The sequence below is a fragment of the Diadema antillarum genome, unplaced genomic scaffold (assembly GCF_040938485.1).
Source record: "Diadema antillarum isolate AM-2024a unplaced genomic scaffold, OU_Dant_1.0 seq00000894_RagTag, whole genome shotgun sequence".
Taxonomy (NCBI): domain Eukaryota; kingdom Metazoa; phylum Echinodermata; class Echinoidea; order Diadematoida; family Diadematidae; genus Diadema; species Diadema antillarum.
In genome coordinates, this window is record NW_027271757.1 from 1,026,154 (window position 1) to 1,043,551 (window position 17,398).

Sequence of the window (17,398 nt, forward strand, 5' to 3'; positions counted from 1 at the left end):
ATGGATAGATAGATAGATAGATAGATGGATGGATAGATAGATATATATAAATAGATAGATATGGATAGATAGATGGATAGATAGATAGATAGATAGATAGATAGATAGATAGATAGATAGATAGATAGATAGACAGATACACGTGAAATACACGAAATATTCAGTGTTATTCGTGATTCATATCTTGGTAGACAAAAAGCTAATGATTTAATTGCAGTCGTGAAATGCGTAAGGGGGTGAATGGTTTGATGTTGAAACTCCGCTCAGAGGTCCATAGAGTGACCATGCCCCTATAAAAGAAAAAAAAATATGACACTTCAGTCCTGACACGTATTTCTCAACCTATGAAAATTATAGTTGCATTGACAATCAGCAATAGAAGAATATTGCCAATTTTCCTTTTACATAAAATATAGGATCCCTCATATACAAAATATTGTGTAAAAGTGTAGGGTTGGGTGAATTAGTACAGTACATGTACTCTCTAAATTCTTTAGATTGAGATGAGGGACAAATCTAAAATTAGATTCAAAATCTCAATTTAATATATTTAGAAGTCAATCTTTTTCTCAAACAAAGAAAAGATAATGATGAAACTTGTAATTAAAATGACAACATACGACAGAGGCATGATAACGGACAGGTACTTTACATGACTAACCATGATAATGTACATGTTTGTTTGTTTGTTTTTGTTTTGTTTTATACAGAAATTACCTAATATTGCTGGCCAAATAATGACCTCCAAGGTTTGACAAAATTATGCGCAGTATAAAGAAGACACAAAGGGTCACGATAGAATCTGACCTATCATGCATGTAGGCTACACGTTTTTGTAATTATCGGCAAAGATAACACTTCACATTATACACAAACTGACTAGAATGTGTCCAAGCACATGTTACATCAATGAATTTGTAAGTTTACGTTAATGACAATGGTAATCACATGGTGCAATAAAAACGAAGTACATGTATACATAATAATGGTAATCATCATATTATTCTTCTTGTCTGTCGTCAGATAGAAATCCTAGATAAATGGTAGCGTTGCCATGGTAATATGATTCACTGTTACAATATCCATCGCTGAGATGTGGGTCAATCAGTGTGTCAATTTTATAATAATTGTTAATATCGTCTTGGGTAGACACGGTTTTGGTAAGTTGGAACAGACTTTGTGACAAGTTGTCCAAGATAATATCAATTACATTACATATACATAAATGTGCACATCCATTTACCCTGTATAATACAACATTGTCATCATGCTTGTTTGAGTATTTACATGGTCACCTATTGTTCCAGCCACCGGAATAAACTTATGCCTTGTTCTAACAAAGTTGTGCGTATTACCACCAATTCAGTGCATGTTGCTTTACCGTTATCTACATTGCGGTTTACCGGTGACAGGGGAATATAATGGAGTAAATATGCATCTATGGCATTACTGTAAAGACATGTATCCCTCGAGTATGGGCCTGCAGTCGAATCACGGCTGTTATCGTTTAGACGTGTAAACATGCGCTATAAAATGAAATCATGACATGGAAAAGAACTGCATGTCAAGATGGTAATAACAAAAAGCAAGGAAACTTCATTAAAAAAAACCCCAAAGTCCTTGAACGTTGGCTTCAACATTCACAATGGTGAAACTTGTATGCTATAGTTTATCAACTTGAATACTCTGTTGTGCTCGCCTCTTTATGTACATGTTTTGGGTTGTGTGCGTGTGTTTTGTTTTGTTTTTTATTGTTTATTTTCCTTTAGGCTGGTCGAGTCTCGTAGTCGCATTTACGGTACGTCCTCATGCGATAATCGTCATCCTTGCCGTTGTTCTTGGTGACAGAGCAATCGGGAACCAAATAGCAATGTCCTGGAGGACTCGGAGTGCGGGTGTCGTTCTCATACGTGTTCGACGAGCTCGAGAGATTCGCGCTGTCATTCGATCGTGCCGACGCCGAGTTCGCTGATGCAGCATCCGCTCCAATGACGTAATTGTTTTGACGTTGTGTTGCGCCAGAAGGATCCGCTGCAGCCCTGCGCGCTGCGGCAATGACGCGCAAGGGAAGGGGAGGCGGAGGGGGTGGAGGCGAGGAAAACATGTTCCGCTGGCATCGACGACCGAAACAGATGACGACGCAGCCGAAGACCGACAGCGTGAAGAGCACGACGACGTAAGCGATGACGAGCGTACCTAAACACGCAGAAACAAAACAAATTCGACAGTAAACAATTCTTTATATTGGTATGAAACTATTCAGCATGAAAATTGCAATATCATACTATAATTCATGTGTATAATCATTATCCCTCTCCCTTCAGATGGACAAGCGGCAATGCTGACAGAAAACCAAAATGCAACAAAAGTACAGTGATTCTAACTCGAGTGCTTTCAATATTCGTCGTCTTTCTCACGAAGTCTTCATGGCAAGATTATTAACCACCCTCGTGCTGCGTCAGGAGAATCGGTATTTTGTGTTGATGACTGGAAATGAATGATGACAATACTACCGCACGTTCCACTTCACTACAATCAGTACAGAGATTACACGTGATGCAGGAGGTAGAAGGTTATTACTCTTGCAATATTTTTCTTTTACATTACAACGTTATAGCTTTGTTCGCTAAAATGTATGCGTCTTTTCACAATTATTTTTTTCTAATTACTTTGGCAATTACTAATGATGTCTGATCCATTGATTTCAGTTCGGAGCATAACAATTACGTCGTTAGGGAGGACGCTGAGCCCGCGAATCCCGCGTTAATGATAGGATGGCAGTACTAATCTTTCGATCTCGTATACAACGTATAAAAGCAGAATGAAAACGACCCATAGGTGCATGCAGCTGAGGTAATCGTTTAGTATGTTGATGCATTTGTTTGTTTACTGGTACTTACTGCCATCGGATCTACTCTCCGCAGTCAATGCAGGAGAGAGCTGCTGAATGGCCGTCACTGCACGAAGGGCAAGCGAGCTCTGAGACGCTGGGTGACGCAGGCTGGTGGCTATGCGTCGGCCGAGTTGCCCCGCTAACTCGGCATCGGCCTCGATGTCGGTAGACTGGAAATGAAAATCAGTCATGACGACAGGCTATAGTAGACGTCAACAAACTGGTTTACGAATACGATTTGTTTCCAAAACTGTCGTATCATTTAGGATTCTAAGTCTTTCATCGTATTCGAAATTGTTTATAATGTTTATAGACCTAATAAGTCTAAACATAACCATTGCTCATAGACTGTCGTTGCAATTATTGTCAAGTTTTAATTTGAAGTTTGACAAATCGTTACTTCCAAACATCTGAGAAACGGGTTTTTTTTTTCAAAGTGCTCCGAATCTGCGATATAATTATGTCAAGTTCTTTCTCGTTGTTTCGTTGAATGAAGACACGTCATTGTGTAATTCGTTTCTCATACTCAGTTTACATGACAGGTATAGGAAACAACGTTAGGGACAGAAATGTCATCCCTGCTGTATATAGCCGTTCAAAGTGTTATAAGTACCAGAGTTAGGTCGATCGAATTCGATGCCTCATTGTTTCTGCGACAGATGATAATGACGGAGGACCTCTCGGCAGCCGAGTGGATTTCCGAAAGCTGTCTCAGATCGCTGCACACTGTATCAATCGTCATTCCCTGCATTCAGAAAATAACAAATTTCGTCAGCCCACTAAATGGATTGGTAGATTAATTACTTAGTAATATCTAAGTTTGAAGAAGAAATCGATAATATTGGAGTAGCACTTAATGTTTACAGTTGCATAATCATTGTGCCGAATCATCTGTCACTCAAATCTATTCATGCACGCTGTTCTATTCTTTTCAATAAATTGTTAGTCATCATGATAATCGTATATCTGCAAATCTGTATATATGTCCTCTCAATAATCTTCTCAAAGTAGATGGTGACGATGAACAAACACATAGTTTTAAACAATCCAGTTGAGTAAAAAAAAAATGCTAAGCAACAGTGAAAGTGTAATTTGCTACAATATTATTTATAGCATCTACCGAATTGGGTTGAACCTGATAGGACGTTACCACTGGCATTTCCCACACATTGAATGTGAGTAACAGGTGGATGCAAGCATCCGAGGAGTAATGTTCCCCGCTAAAATCACAAGTAGTCCCGGAATCGGCGTCAAGGAGTTGGTAAGTCTCCTCGTTGGCTTCAGGTAAGGCGTCATCGCCGTTTAATCTGGTGGCGCTATTCCTCTTCGCAGCGGGCAATTTTTTGCAGGTCCCCCACGGTCTGCAAGGTGGGGTGAAGCAGTCGCCTTCTGGTATGGGCACGCAGACGAAATTGTCGGGACAGCGAAACAGACTCTCGTCGTCCGCGGCGGTCAGGTAAACATCGTAACCCGCCGAAGCTAGGCAGAGAGATGGTCCGCACCACACCTGAAGATTAAGGTATAATTTCGCACGCGTCAACATCCTTCGTTTTCGTAGAATGACAAACAAGCCTACATGACTTACAATATTGCATGGTTGCTTTGTTGGTGATCACGTGAAACAAATCGTACTTAAAATTTCAAATTTTTAGCAAAGACTACAAAAACAATGTCATGGTCTCGAACGACTGGATGTTTTTGCTATGGGTATATCAAAAGCACATGGAGAAATTGCAAACCTCTGTTGCTCGTAATTACCTTGGTGCAGGTGATTTCCCCGTCTTCACAGCGACAGCTGTTGCAGTCCCGCCGCCAGGTCTTACCGTGGGCATGGACGTGGCGCCCAGTCTTACACGGTCTCGGCGCCGGCTCGTAGCCTACGACTGGAGAATGGAATCGTTAATAGGTGATTCGACTCATTAATTGACTTCTCAGTAAGCTGATCAGCTTGAGATTACCACCCAAGTACCTACATACATACTCCTGTTCTATACACTTACTTATCAACGATGTCAAGGTGCTAATCCTACTGAAACCTCTGGTTTCTATTAAACTAAAGTAGGATTTGCGGACAATGGCTGATTACTTTTGTCTAAGGTACAAACTTTTGGAAGTAATCTTCATTGTTCTGCTTAATCTGGTTTAGGGTCTGGTATGTCCATTGTGTATCACATTTAACGGAGGGCGCGGCCATTTCAGTGAAAAAACGTAGGTGAGTAAATAAGTCCTATTTAAGTCACCATCTTACTCAAATCGTCGTCACTTTGAACACGTTTCATAGTTTGGCGTTCTTTAAATCAGTGTCAAATAGAATGTTGTTGTTTTTTCTGAGCTACGACGTTAAAAGTATAATAATTAGACAAAATATGGGACATATGCAAATTGGTGAACTCGATTTTATTATACTAAGATATCAATGACCAGGATGTGATTGACCTCTGAGGTGTCTGATGCCGAAAGCCCCGTAGTCTGTAAAAGCGAAATTAATCTTTTTCAAAAGTCTTGGCACACGTAAAGATACGCTTTTTGAGCCAAACGACATTGGACTTAACAGCTCCTGAACAATTAAGGCTCTGTAAAATCGAAAAGAAATTGCAGCTTTGCCGTTTTGTAAATGGAAGGAAGACTCTGTGTTGTATGAGATCTTGTCTACCACTGCTGACGGTCACATACGGCATGTGAAATGTCATCTGATCACAAAAAAAAAGAGTAAAACTCCAGCAGTTTGCAATTCGTTGATGTTAGCCGTCAAAAACTCAAGAAACGCTTAATACGTTTGTTTGGAGACATTTCGCAAATCAAACCTAATACCAAACAAAGAAACTTTAATCCATTGAGAGAGAAGATTATCCCCAATTTGTGTGGAACTGGGGTGATTTTTTTTTCCTTAGTAAGAAGGCAACACATCATAACGAATTACTGAATCGTTTCTTCAATCCTGAAGATTATTGCTTGGTTGTGTGAATTCCACGGGGAGAATCGTGCGGGTGCAAGTCAGCAATATCTTGTGTTCTTTTCTTATAGATTGATCTTTGATTCTGTCGTGCGTAATACATTTATACCTTCAGAGCAGGTTGATCCTTCTCTACCGAGTGGACACTGGCATGTGAATGAAGCGATGCCATCTACACACGTGCTGCCGTAAGTACACGGGTTCGACAGACATTCGTTGATATCTAATTATGAAAGGAAAGGACAAAAGCAAAATGCACTTATACGTACTTGCAAGCGTTCTCATGGGCGTTTTTTTCCCCTAGCCTAAGTAAATGTACGACAACAACCCTTCAGTTCAATCAAAATTCCACTACAATGTTTTCCTTCCTGTTTGTAATTATCAGCGGATATCATCTTGTACTTATTCACGACTTTTCCTTGCTTTTTGTCTTCATCCTCAACACTGTGATTTTCGAACATTTTTACTTACTATGTTACAACAGTAAGATCTTGTTAAAATTCATGAAATTCTTCCGTCGAGATGTTTTCATTGCAACTGATTGACAAATTGCCCTACATCGACGTAAAATAAGCACTGAATTGATCAGCGTTTTAGTAGTAGCCATGATAAAAAATCATGGGCGTACATACTCGAGCAGGATTCGAACCTACGACCTCCTGATCACCGGACAGGCGTCATCTCCACTAGACCACCGAGCTTTCGCCCGACAGCAAGTGTTGGTTCTAATCCTTATAGCATGCAGCGGGTACTGCTTTATTATTCAAATTCATGAAATTCTTCCGTCGAGATGTTTTCATTGCAACTGATTGACAAATTGCCCTACATCGACGTAAAATAATATTTTACGTCGATGTGGTGTTGTTTGTTTGCTTGTTCTTTCAAGGGTGTGTACAGTGCTGGTCGAGGTGAGGATTTAGCTTTTAACGTTTTGCGAGATATTCAGAAACCACTGTATGAGATGTCAAAGAGCATGCAGTTTTAAGGGGTATCAAAAGTTTATTCGATGAAAATCGGTTTTGAAATGGCTGAGATATCCAAACACAAGGTGAAACAAAGAGACCCTAATAAAGTTGTGGCATGTCGCCTTTTATCATTAGCACTTTTTTGTATATCTCAGCCATTTGAAAACCAATTTTCATCAAATAAACGTTGAATCCTTCTTAAAATGACATGCTCTTTCATATTTCATATGAGGCTTTTCATCATCTCACTTACGAATGTTCAAAACATGAATCCTCACCTCAACCAGTACTGTACATTCCCTTTAAAGTCAAGAAAGTAGAAATCGTACTTATCCTGCAGTCCGGGCCAGCGAAGCCGTCTGCACACTGACAGAGAAACCAGTTGATGCCGTCAATGCACTTCCCTCCATTGTGGCACGGATTTAGGCGGCAATCATCCACGTCTTATCAGAAAGATAATCACAGGAATAAGTTAAAATAAATTCTATTAATGTGATTAAAAAAATACATCGTGACACAAAATAGCGTAAATCGTCAGATGGAATCGCATGATTTGTCATTTGGTAACTTTGATTAGACGTTACAAGATTTTAAAAAAAAAAATTAAAATTCTTTAGAAAAGGCACCTTCATGGTGGATTCCTTTTTTCCTTATTTATCGCTGTTCATGTTCACATAGTTTCATACTGGTAAGTATCTGTCTTTTACAAAACAAAATTAGGCTTATTCCTGATGAAGGATGTATCATGCCACCTACCCAGTCAAGTCTGGTGCCACTTTCTTCTATAGGATATAATCATTCATCGCAATGTATTACATTTAGAGCAATGATTATACACTGCGATGTAACTTCCCAGTGATGGTGGGGAGCATTTAATAATAATAATAAATAAGAGAGGGAAAGAAGATAAAGAAAGAGAAAGGGACATAGATAGACAGAACCAGAGATTGAGGGAGACACAGAGACAGTGAGAGATGGAGACAGAAACTGAGACAATGGGATCGTCTACTCACTGATTTCACACCGCGGTCCTTCGAATCCATCTTTGCAGATACAGGTGAACGCCTCCCCACTCGGAATGCACGTGGCGCCATTCTCACATGGTTTCCCGGAGCAACTGTTGACTACGGCTGAAACAAGATTGGTGATAGGTGGAAATTAATGATTTCATTTTTTTTAGCAGGTAAAACACAGAGGGCATCGACTGTGAGACTATATCCCCCTTCAAAAGAAAATAAATGAAAAATAAAACTTTGCCCAAACCCTACCTCATTCTTGTCCCTTCCCTTGTCACACCTTGTGCTCTCACTCACTGTCAAAAACGAGAATGAATTGACATCAAATGCAGTTTCTGTACGGGGGATTTTCGTTATTCCGAAGGTTCGTTAACCCGGAAAAAAAAGTGCGTTCCAACGAACATTCGAAATTACAAACTCTATTTCGTTTTCGGATGAACCAACCTTCGGAATAACTAACTGTAGCATTGCGCACAAAAAAAAAAAAAACAAACAAATAGAATAGGGATTGAGGACATAGGTTTACTATATACCATACAAATTTTGTACAATGATCATCGTTGTGCGTATACTATTCTCTGGGCAAGGTGAAGGTGCTGTATGACACGACCACCAGTGAAAATGCAGTCATTGGGCGTTAAGGAACGAATGCCTCCATTATTTTTTCGTCACCTTTGAATGAAAAGGCTCATGTGAAAAATCCATCATAGAAGTACAGTCCTATCGAGTACATTCATGCTGAAATGTTGCATAGCAGCAACCATCGAAACAAAGCAAACAGTTGAGTATGTACACTACATACATACAGGCTGAAAAGACGTAAAAGGTGCTTGTTAACTTTCGAGTATTTTCTCTTTGAATAATGGTCTGCTAACGCTCTCGTTATGAAAATTCACGCGAAAGGGATAAGTGCATCACGTCTAATTCTCTCCAAGAAATATCAGAAAGTGGACATCTCGAATCTCCTAAAGTGTTCCCCGTAATGAATAAAAACAAAATCTAAACTGAAGATATTGGTAAAGTTTTGTTCAGTAAGGAAGACTTACCTATTTGACATGATGTACCTTCCCAGCCAGATGGGCAGAGGCACATGAAGGCGTGGCCGGCATCGGTGCATACCCCGCCATTGACACAGGCGGTGGAGTCACAGTGGCTCTCAACTTCATTGTTAGGAGGTTTGTTGTTGTTTGCCCGCCAGAAAGATACATAATATACACATTTTATTCATTATTAATCTAGATATTTGGATTTTTCTCTGCAGAATTGGTGTTTGTTTTCAGCTCCCGGATAACTCTATGATTCAATGATGTGCTACAGCGTATCAAGAAAAGTGTCTAACGTTTACAATCATGAAATCGGGCGGCCATCAAAGCAATTTCTAGCACTAGACATCTTACTTGGGATGTACATGTGTACTTATAATGGCGTTTGTACAGCAAGAATGTTGCTAACGACGCTCTTTAGACTTTACAAGTTTATGCCGTAAAAATGCTGTTGGATAAACGAGACTCTCTTGTAAACTTTCTATCCTGTTAGCAGCAGCTAAATAGTACTTCTCAGCTTCCATGTCGAAGGCTCCTGAAAAGACAAATGATGCTTCTAAATCATATTGCATTGTTCACGGTGTGGTTGGGACTTACGTGAGTTGCAAGTTTTCCCTTTCCACCGATGAGGACACACACAGACGAAGTCGGCGTGGAGATCAACACAGGTGCCGTTGTTTCGACACGGAGTTGTGGCACATTCATCAGTACCTTGGCGTAATCATGGAAAGATGAAGCCACACTCATTCTGAGAGCTCTGAGCAACGTTTCTCTTAGACAAAAAGCTTTACCGTGACTTAACCGATACAACGTCAAAATGCTTTGGCACCTTTGGAATTAAGCACAGCATCCATTTGTCATAATAATGTATTCTACTCCAATCTCCGCCAGCATCTGGCTCCCTAACTGTGAGTTGGAAGCCAATACAAATCGCTAGCAAACTTACGTCAGGTTAATTGAATGGTCATTTTCGAAAGGATTCAGTTCAAAATCATTGATGACTATACATGCCAAGTGACAGTTTTAATGCAATGCTCACAACTGAAATGACTGGTCACTATTCAACGTCGTATGTTGGTTGCTTGGTAAACATCAACTTGCTTTGATGTTTCTTTCCTTTCGTCAATATTGTGAGTATACCGGAGAAGGAAATCCAACCGTTCAGTCGGTATAAATAACGGTGCAAATAAGATAATAGACAGCTGGGGAATATTCTTACGATATTCTTGACTCCACCCCCATCGACCCCACTCCCCTCGAAAACAAAAACAAAAATACACACACTTAATTCACAATTACATTGTCCTCAGAAACTGAGACATCTGGTCCTGACAACGAGTCTCAGTAAGGAAAGTACGATTTGGCTACCAATAATGGGTGAGGAAGACACTACCTGGGCCATTTAGATCTGCAATTTACGGAAACATTGTAACCCCACAAACAAACAAACAAACAAACAAACACACACACACACAAACACACACACACACACACACACACACACACACACACAAACAAATAAACAAACAAACAGCAAGGACAAGAAGGCAATGGCGCCCTCTTTACCAATGTGGCAGAATGTTCCCTCCCATCCAGACGGGCAGACACACTGGATGGCGAAGCGACTGTTTATACAGGTCCCTCCATTCTGACAGGGGTCGCTCAAACAGTCGTCGATTCCTGCAAAGACGTAAACAACATCAAGAATGACTTACTGAACGTCAAACAATTACTCACGGAAATCGCAAATGATACAGAATGGCTGCATTTGGATGTCATCTCCTTTATACCCAGTTGCAAATCGTATCGGAATCAGTGAAAGGGACATGACATACACGTTTGGCTTATTCATTGTAAAAGACTCGGTATTAAGCTCTATCAATCAATACTCGACACTCTCGTAAGTTCGGTTCACTTCCAGCTCGTCAAGACAATTTGATGCATAATACATACTGCCCCTTTCCCGACAAATATATCTTTCTTATTCTCTTCCTCTGTCCTTACTTTCCTGACAGTAGAGTCCAGTGTATCCTGAGTGACAGATGCAGGTGAAATCTCCATCCTCGTTGAGGCTGATACACACACCGTGAGAGCCGCAGACATTGGAGGGACGCACCTCCAGCCCGCCCTCAGCGCCTCGCGTTGACACGGTAATCGTGCAACTATCGATGGCTGCAAGTTCGGGAATGATTATAGCATGTATTGATTACTCTCAATCTTTGAATTAACTTTTCTTCATCAATCAGCTGTGAGTAAACGAATCAAACTATTTTACTGTGCCATAAAATAATGTCTGTACTGTAGTGGAAGTATCTGTACGTGCCTACTATTTATAATGAACTTTCAATACAAAGTAATTGTCGTTACAAAAGTTGAGCTTAGAGATTACGCACGCCACCGGTATCCTGCTGCTCAAATAAGTATCTGTATCTCGAACAAGTACACAAAACTAAACAAACAAACAAACAACAATACAATCATTAAGACAACGATGCATTGAGTGAATGGAACAGCCATGGTATTCTGCAGTAACACGAAATAGAAGCAGTTCGTAGCGAAAGCTACAGAATGTCATATCATATTAAATTCAATTTAACAATGTTGTTAACAAGCATTGCCTTTTTAGTGGGTCCCTCCATTTTTTCGATATTTTGTGTAATGTTATATCGTCTATATCACTTCAGTCAATTTTCATTACAACATTATTTGTTACCCCAAGGTTCCGCAATTATGTTTTCTCAATTTACTTTGTTTGGATTATAATATGTAACCTTATTCTCTGTTACCAAAGAAAGTGAAATGTTTATGTTCTTTTCGTAAAATGAAATAAAGTTTGAATTGAATTGAAAATAAATGTAGTGGATGCGCATCATGTATTCATATTTACCCTGGCAAGGTGATTCCGAGCACATCTTTTTCTCCTGCGAGCAATTTTTGCCCTGGAAACCCTCTGGACATGCGCAGTAGTAGTCTCCCAGCAGATTGAAGCAGTTTGCACCGTGCTTGCAAGGGTTTGGATCGCAGAGGTCAATGTCGTACTGGGGGGGGGGGGGGGGGAGGAAAATTAGTTTACTATATTACATATTACATATTAGTCTCTGCATTTCGAACAAACAAACACAGGCAAACAACTGCAAACATTAAAGACAACGATACACGCACATGTGTATAATTTATGTGTATTATGTATGTATGTGTGTGTAATATATAAATGTATAAATGTATAAATATAAAGAAAAACTCCATATATTTTCACTTTTTTAGCATATTGAGAGAGCACCTGAATCAGGAGGAATACTATTACCCTATAGCATGTCAGTATATAACAGGTTGATGGAATGTGCATACTTTTCATTAAAATCGAATTTTGTGGAATTCTCCTTATATTTTCTTTACATTTTTGTCTATAATGAGTGACGTCAGGAACTGTGGAAGTCTTCTTCTCCAGCGATGACGGCCCCAAAACCTTGAAAAATTCTATAACTTTTGAATCGATTGTCCAATTTATCCAAACGTTCACTAATGTATTCTACTAATATTGCTGCCTTAACTATATCCATATTCATATTTGGGCTTTGGTGTCCATTGATATTGTTGACAAGTATAAAAGTGCTTATACATTAATTGTTCCTACTTAAGACTCATATCTACCATTACCAATCTAGGGGATATCCCGCAATCCACACGAATGGTGCAATTTCAGATCTACGGGATAATACGGGATGAAGGCCTACTAGTTATTGAAAATTATGGAAATAAATGAATTGAAGATTGAAAAATACGTTGCAGAAATAACTTTACCTGACAACGCTTTCCCGAGAAGCCTGGCTCGCAGTCACATTCGTACGCGTTGACCAGATCGTTACACTTGCCATCGTGCTCGCACGGGTTGCTGCTACATTCGTCGATGTCCGTCTCGCACTCGACTCCGTCGAAGCCAGGTCGGCATACGCACAGGAATGAATTTATCAAATCCTGCAGATTGACAATATTGGGACTGCACACTATTGTGATATGCATCAGCCAGGTTTTGGTACTAAGTAGGTTATATATCCAATATTGGAGGGAATAAAACCACCTTCTTCTTCAAAAAAAAAAAATAAAAGCAAAATCAGAGTTGCATGCTTTATTCATGAGCGTTACACATCCTTACATTCTAGTCATTGATCAGCGAGTCGACAGCCTTGTCGAACCAAGGAGGTACTCCTTGGTCGAACGATGGCGTGAGCGCTTTCATACTTAGTTGCACTTACATTTCTATTGTCTAAACAAATAAACACACACACACACACACACACACACACACACACACACACACACACACACAAGAATATATCTATGTTTCGATTATTGTCTTGTGGTGTTTATGAAATGCAAGAATAATGTATAGAAAGTCATCTCCAGCATAAGACGCTTCAGTGAAAAATACAAAGATGATGATGATCTTTTTTTTTTTGCTTGCTTGCTTGCTTGCTTGTCATATACACAAATCACAGGAGTAGCAGAAACACGCAAGTTCACGGTATTATGATGCTGCACTTATTGAACGATGTTTTCTACTTTGGATTTCTGTCGAAATGCTTGATCGCACTACTCATGACTTCATGAATGCAAAAACGACGCTATTATATTTAGAGTCTTGAACAGAAAGTCAACAAGATATATCTAGGTTTACATTATCTTTCATCAATGGCAGTCATAGCAGTCAAGTCATGAACGTGAATATCCCAAAGCGTATGCCCTAAACATGGATGCATCAATATTTCAAAACAAAGTTCCTCGTAACTGATTGCTTGTTATAACTTTGTGCCTACCATGCAAGTGGCGCCGTTGAGACAATGCCCCACACAATCATTGGCATCTAGGAGGGGGAACATAGAGATCATAATCAGTTACAAGACAACAATATCACAGCGTAGGAGACATTTTACAATAGTCATGACGAAAACTTGCATATACTAGTCTTCGAATATCATCTTCCAAGTAATGCTCACTTTGCCGACAACTTAGCAAGTCATTAAAGTGACAGTGCTCTTTGTTATGCGTTACCCTTGGTGAATGACTTGAATGGCTATAAAATTGAACCATGTAATGAGCAATACTAAACTTTAATGAACAGGAAGGATATTCATATGCTTATTCTTGAGCATGAAGAATGTTTCCCTAACCCTTATTTCACGACCATCAGGGTATGTTGGACCCCCTTGTTTTTCTTCATTGTATTAATGTTATTCATTATCGATTGCCAAACAGTCAAGCTTTGTGCTTATTATTGGCAATCGTTCTGTATGAAAATTTGACACAGGTAGTTATATTACAAATACATTGTATAATTGATGAAAATTATGATAATTGTTGAAAATAGTCATATTGTTGTTATTTTGTACAATGTTAATTAAATCACGGAAAATATTTTGTGCAATGTTGATGAAATTGAAGAAAATTGACTTGTAGAAAATGGCATACAGAGAATAAATCAAATCAAATCAAAACGAGAATGTGGACGTGTTTCGTGATGATTGCTGATTGTGGACGTGTTGATTGTTGATTGTGGACGTGTTGATTGTTGATTGTGGACGTGTTGATTGCTGATTGTGGACGTGTTGATTGCTGATTGTGGACGTGTTGATTGTTGATTGTGGACGTGTTGATTGTGGACGTGTTGATTGCTGATTGTGGACGTGTTGATTGCTGATTGTGGACGTATTGATTGCTGATTGTGGACGTGTTGATTGTTGATTGTGGACGTGTTGATTGCTGATTGTGGACGTGTTGATTGCTGATTGTGGACGTGTTGATTGCTGATTGCGGACGTGTTGATTGTTGATTGTGGACGTGTTGATTGCTGATTGTGGACGTGTTGATTGCTGATTATGGACGTGTTGATTGCTGATTGTGGACGTGTTGACTGTTGATTGTGGACGTGTTGACTGTTGACTGTGGACGTGTTGACTGTTGACTGTTGATTGTGGACGTGTTGACTGCTGACTGTTGATTGTGGACGTGTTGACGGTTGACTGTTGATTGTGGACGTGTTGACTGTTGACTGTTGATTGTGGACGTGTTGATTGTGGACGTGTTGACTGTGGACGTGTTGACTGTGGACGTGTTGACTGTGGACGTGTTGATTGTGGACGTGTTGACTGTGGACGTGTTGATTGTGGACGTGTTGACTGTGGACGTGTTGATTGTGGACGTGTTGACTGTGGACGTGTTGATTGTGGACGTGTTGATTGTGGACGCGTTGACTGTTGACTGTTGACTGTTGACTGTGGACGTGTTGACTGTTGACTGTTGACTGTTGACTGTTGACTGTTGACTGTTGACTGATGACTGATGACTGATGATATGATGATTGATGATTGTTGCATAAGATAACATTCTGTTGTGAACACTCACTGACATCACAGTCCTTGCCCGTCCATCCGGGCTGGCAGTCACACAGATAGTCGCCGACAAGGTTTCGGCAGCGGAAAGCGAACACACACGGCTGGCCCATGCACTCATTCGAGTCTAAGACGAAAGAACAATGAAGCAAATAAGGAACTAACTCACTAATCAATTAATTAAGTAATTAATCAATTGATTAATAGGTAAATAATGAAAATAATTAAATAAATGATAAATAGTAATACAAGAGAACAATGAATCTGTCAGTTAGATTTTGTTCGGAATGAAAATGATGGAAGAGGATATAATGAGATATTGGTATGTGATGACATATCAGCTTAATTTTGTCAGTAATCGCATCTTGTCAGATTATGCGATAATTTTTGTTGTGTCTTTCAATTCTGTTATCTTTAATCAATTCAGCTGTTCTGTATAGCTAATATTATCACGATTATGAAATTGATACAACATGAATCCTGGTTGCAACAGATTGATTAATCTACTTGTATGGAAGGTGATATACATATCCGTTGTGTACTTTAGTCTGAATGAAACAGATAAACTTGCAAGTGAGATATGGAATATACAGCTGCATATACCTTTATATTTTCTACAACCACCGTGAATACTAGTTGTATATTTTTTTTCTTGCTGCACTAAGGTATAATAATAAATATCATTTCTGTTGAGACAGCCAACATAGTACATTGTTCACATTCTTTTGAAGGCTCCTCAGGTGGCTTTCTATCAGTCTGAACTAAATGGCGTCGATCATGGTTACTATACACTATACACTACATGGTAAGAGAGATGGATTCATGTCTTTATATATACCGAACTGGCAAACCGGTCCTTGCCACTGCGGAGTGCACTGGCATTCGTATCCGTTGACCAGGTCAGAGCATGAGCCACCATTTTGACACGGGGAGTTCATACAGTCATCTACATCTGAACACACGCGTGGGAAGGAAAGTCAATATGAGTAATAATGATTATGATAATGATGGTGATTATGGTGATTATGATGATGATGATGATGATGATGATGATGATGATGATGATGATACTCGGTCTGTTTATATACCCAGGGACGGGGGGGGGGGGGGGGGGCTTTTCAGTGTTAGCACTGTTCTCTGAGCGGGCCCTGGTATTGTGTCATCGTTCGTCAGCATTGTCACTTTCTCATTTACATACTTAGGGGTTAAGAGAGACAAAGTGAGTTAAGTATTTTGTCGAAGGATTCATGTACCGTTCGGGATTCGAACCAATGATTCTCCCATTAAGCATCAAGAAACTTGCCGACTATCCCGAAGGCCTTACACGACATCGTGGCTAGTTCCTGCTACGTGCTTTTCCATGTGGAAGGTGATTCGGCATAATCTAAATCTAGGCAAGCTCTTCAAAACAAAAGTTGTATCACTTTTTAATTCATTTACAATGATATTAATAACCAGACAGTGAAAGTAGCTGAGATGTACAAAATGTCACAAAACTTCACATGATGCCTTTGGATATAATTGCGCAGGACATCGGTACAGCCGGCATTTCGTATCGTGTATTATAACTAAGTTGTGTGATCAACCAGCTCGATCTTACCTGTTATCCATTAATATCGCTTATACCTCTCTCATAAAGAAATAAAAGTCATGCCAAGCAGTACGGACATAGAAAAGACGACTAGATGTAATCAAATCACGTGATGATGATTGTATTATGACTTATTGGAGGAAGTAAGACTGTGAGCGGGTTAAAACGGTCAACACACTTCAATTCATTTCCGAAACACGACCCTCATAATTCCTCATTTATAATGTTTCCCGCCATAGATGGCACCAGGACCAAATCAAAGGAATGTCAGGCTGGTCCTGTCACTCACTGGTCTGGCACGTTGGTCCAGTCCAGCCCGGAGAGCAGAAACAAACGAAGCCCCAGTCCGCCTCCAAGCAGCGACCCTCGTTCGCACATGGATAGGAATCACAAGCCTGCTGAACTGCGGTAAAGAATTTAGTTTTTTGAGGGCTTTTTAAACCAATCATTAGGTTATTAATAATGCAATATAAGAACCAGTAGAAGTGGTTGGAGTAGTATAAGTAGTAGCAGTAGTAGTAGTAGTATAGTATACTTGACGTTTATAGTAG

General features: G+C 39.7%; 1 protein-coding gene across 1 annotated transcript in view; it reads right to left on the reverse strand.

Annotated features, from left to right (window-relative positions):
* Positions 1-1,765: 1,765 nt before the first annotated feature.
* The window catches only part of LOC139740998 (protein jagged-1b-like), a 35,036-nt gene continuing 19,403 nt past the window's right edge, over positions 1,766-17,398 (reverse strand). The window contains exons 8-25 of the mRNA XM_071651587.1: positions 17,137-17,250; positions 16,095-16,208; positions 15,270-15,383; positions 13,685-13,731; positions 12,672-12,845; positions 11,758-11,908; positions 10,875-11,042; positions 10,437-10,550; positions 9,468-9,581; positions 8,874-8,987; positions 7,825-7,941; positions 7,141-7,254; positions 5,956-6,069; positions 4,652-4,776; positions 4,044-4,400; positions 3,507-3,638; positions 2,901-3,063; positions 1,766-2,196 (exon numbers count right to left, since the gene is read on the reverse strand). Coding sequence (XP_071507688.1) covers positions 1,766-2,196; positions 2,901-3,063; positions 3,507-3,638; positions 4,044-4,400; positions 4,652-4,776; positions 5,956-6,069; positions 7,141-7,254; positions 7,825-7,941; positions 8,874-8,987; positions 9,468-9,581; positions 10,437-10,550; positions 10,875-11,042; positions 11,758-11,908; positions 12,672-12,845; positions 13,685-13,731; positions 15,270-15,383; positions 16,095-16,208; positions 17,137-17,250 — 2,777 coding nt within the window. The remainder of the gene's footprint in view (positions 2,197-2,900; positions 3,064-3,506; positions 3,639-4,043; positions 4,401-4,651; positions 4,777-5,955; positions 6,070-7,140; positions 7,255-7,824; positions 7,942-8,873; positions 8,988-9,467; positions 9,582-10,436; positions 10,551-10,874; positions 11,043-11,757; positions 11,909-12,671; positions 12,846-13,684; positions 13,732-15,269; positions 15,384-16,094; positions 16,209-17,136; positions 17,251-17,398) is intronic.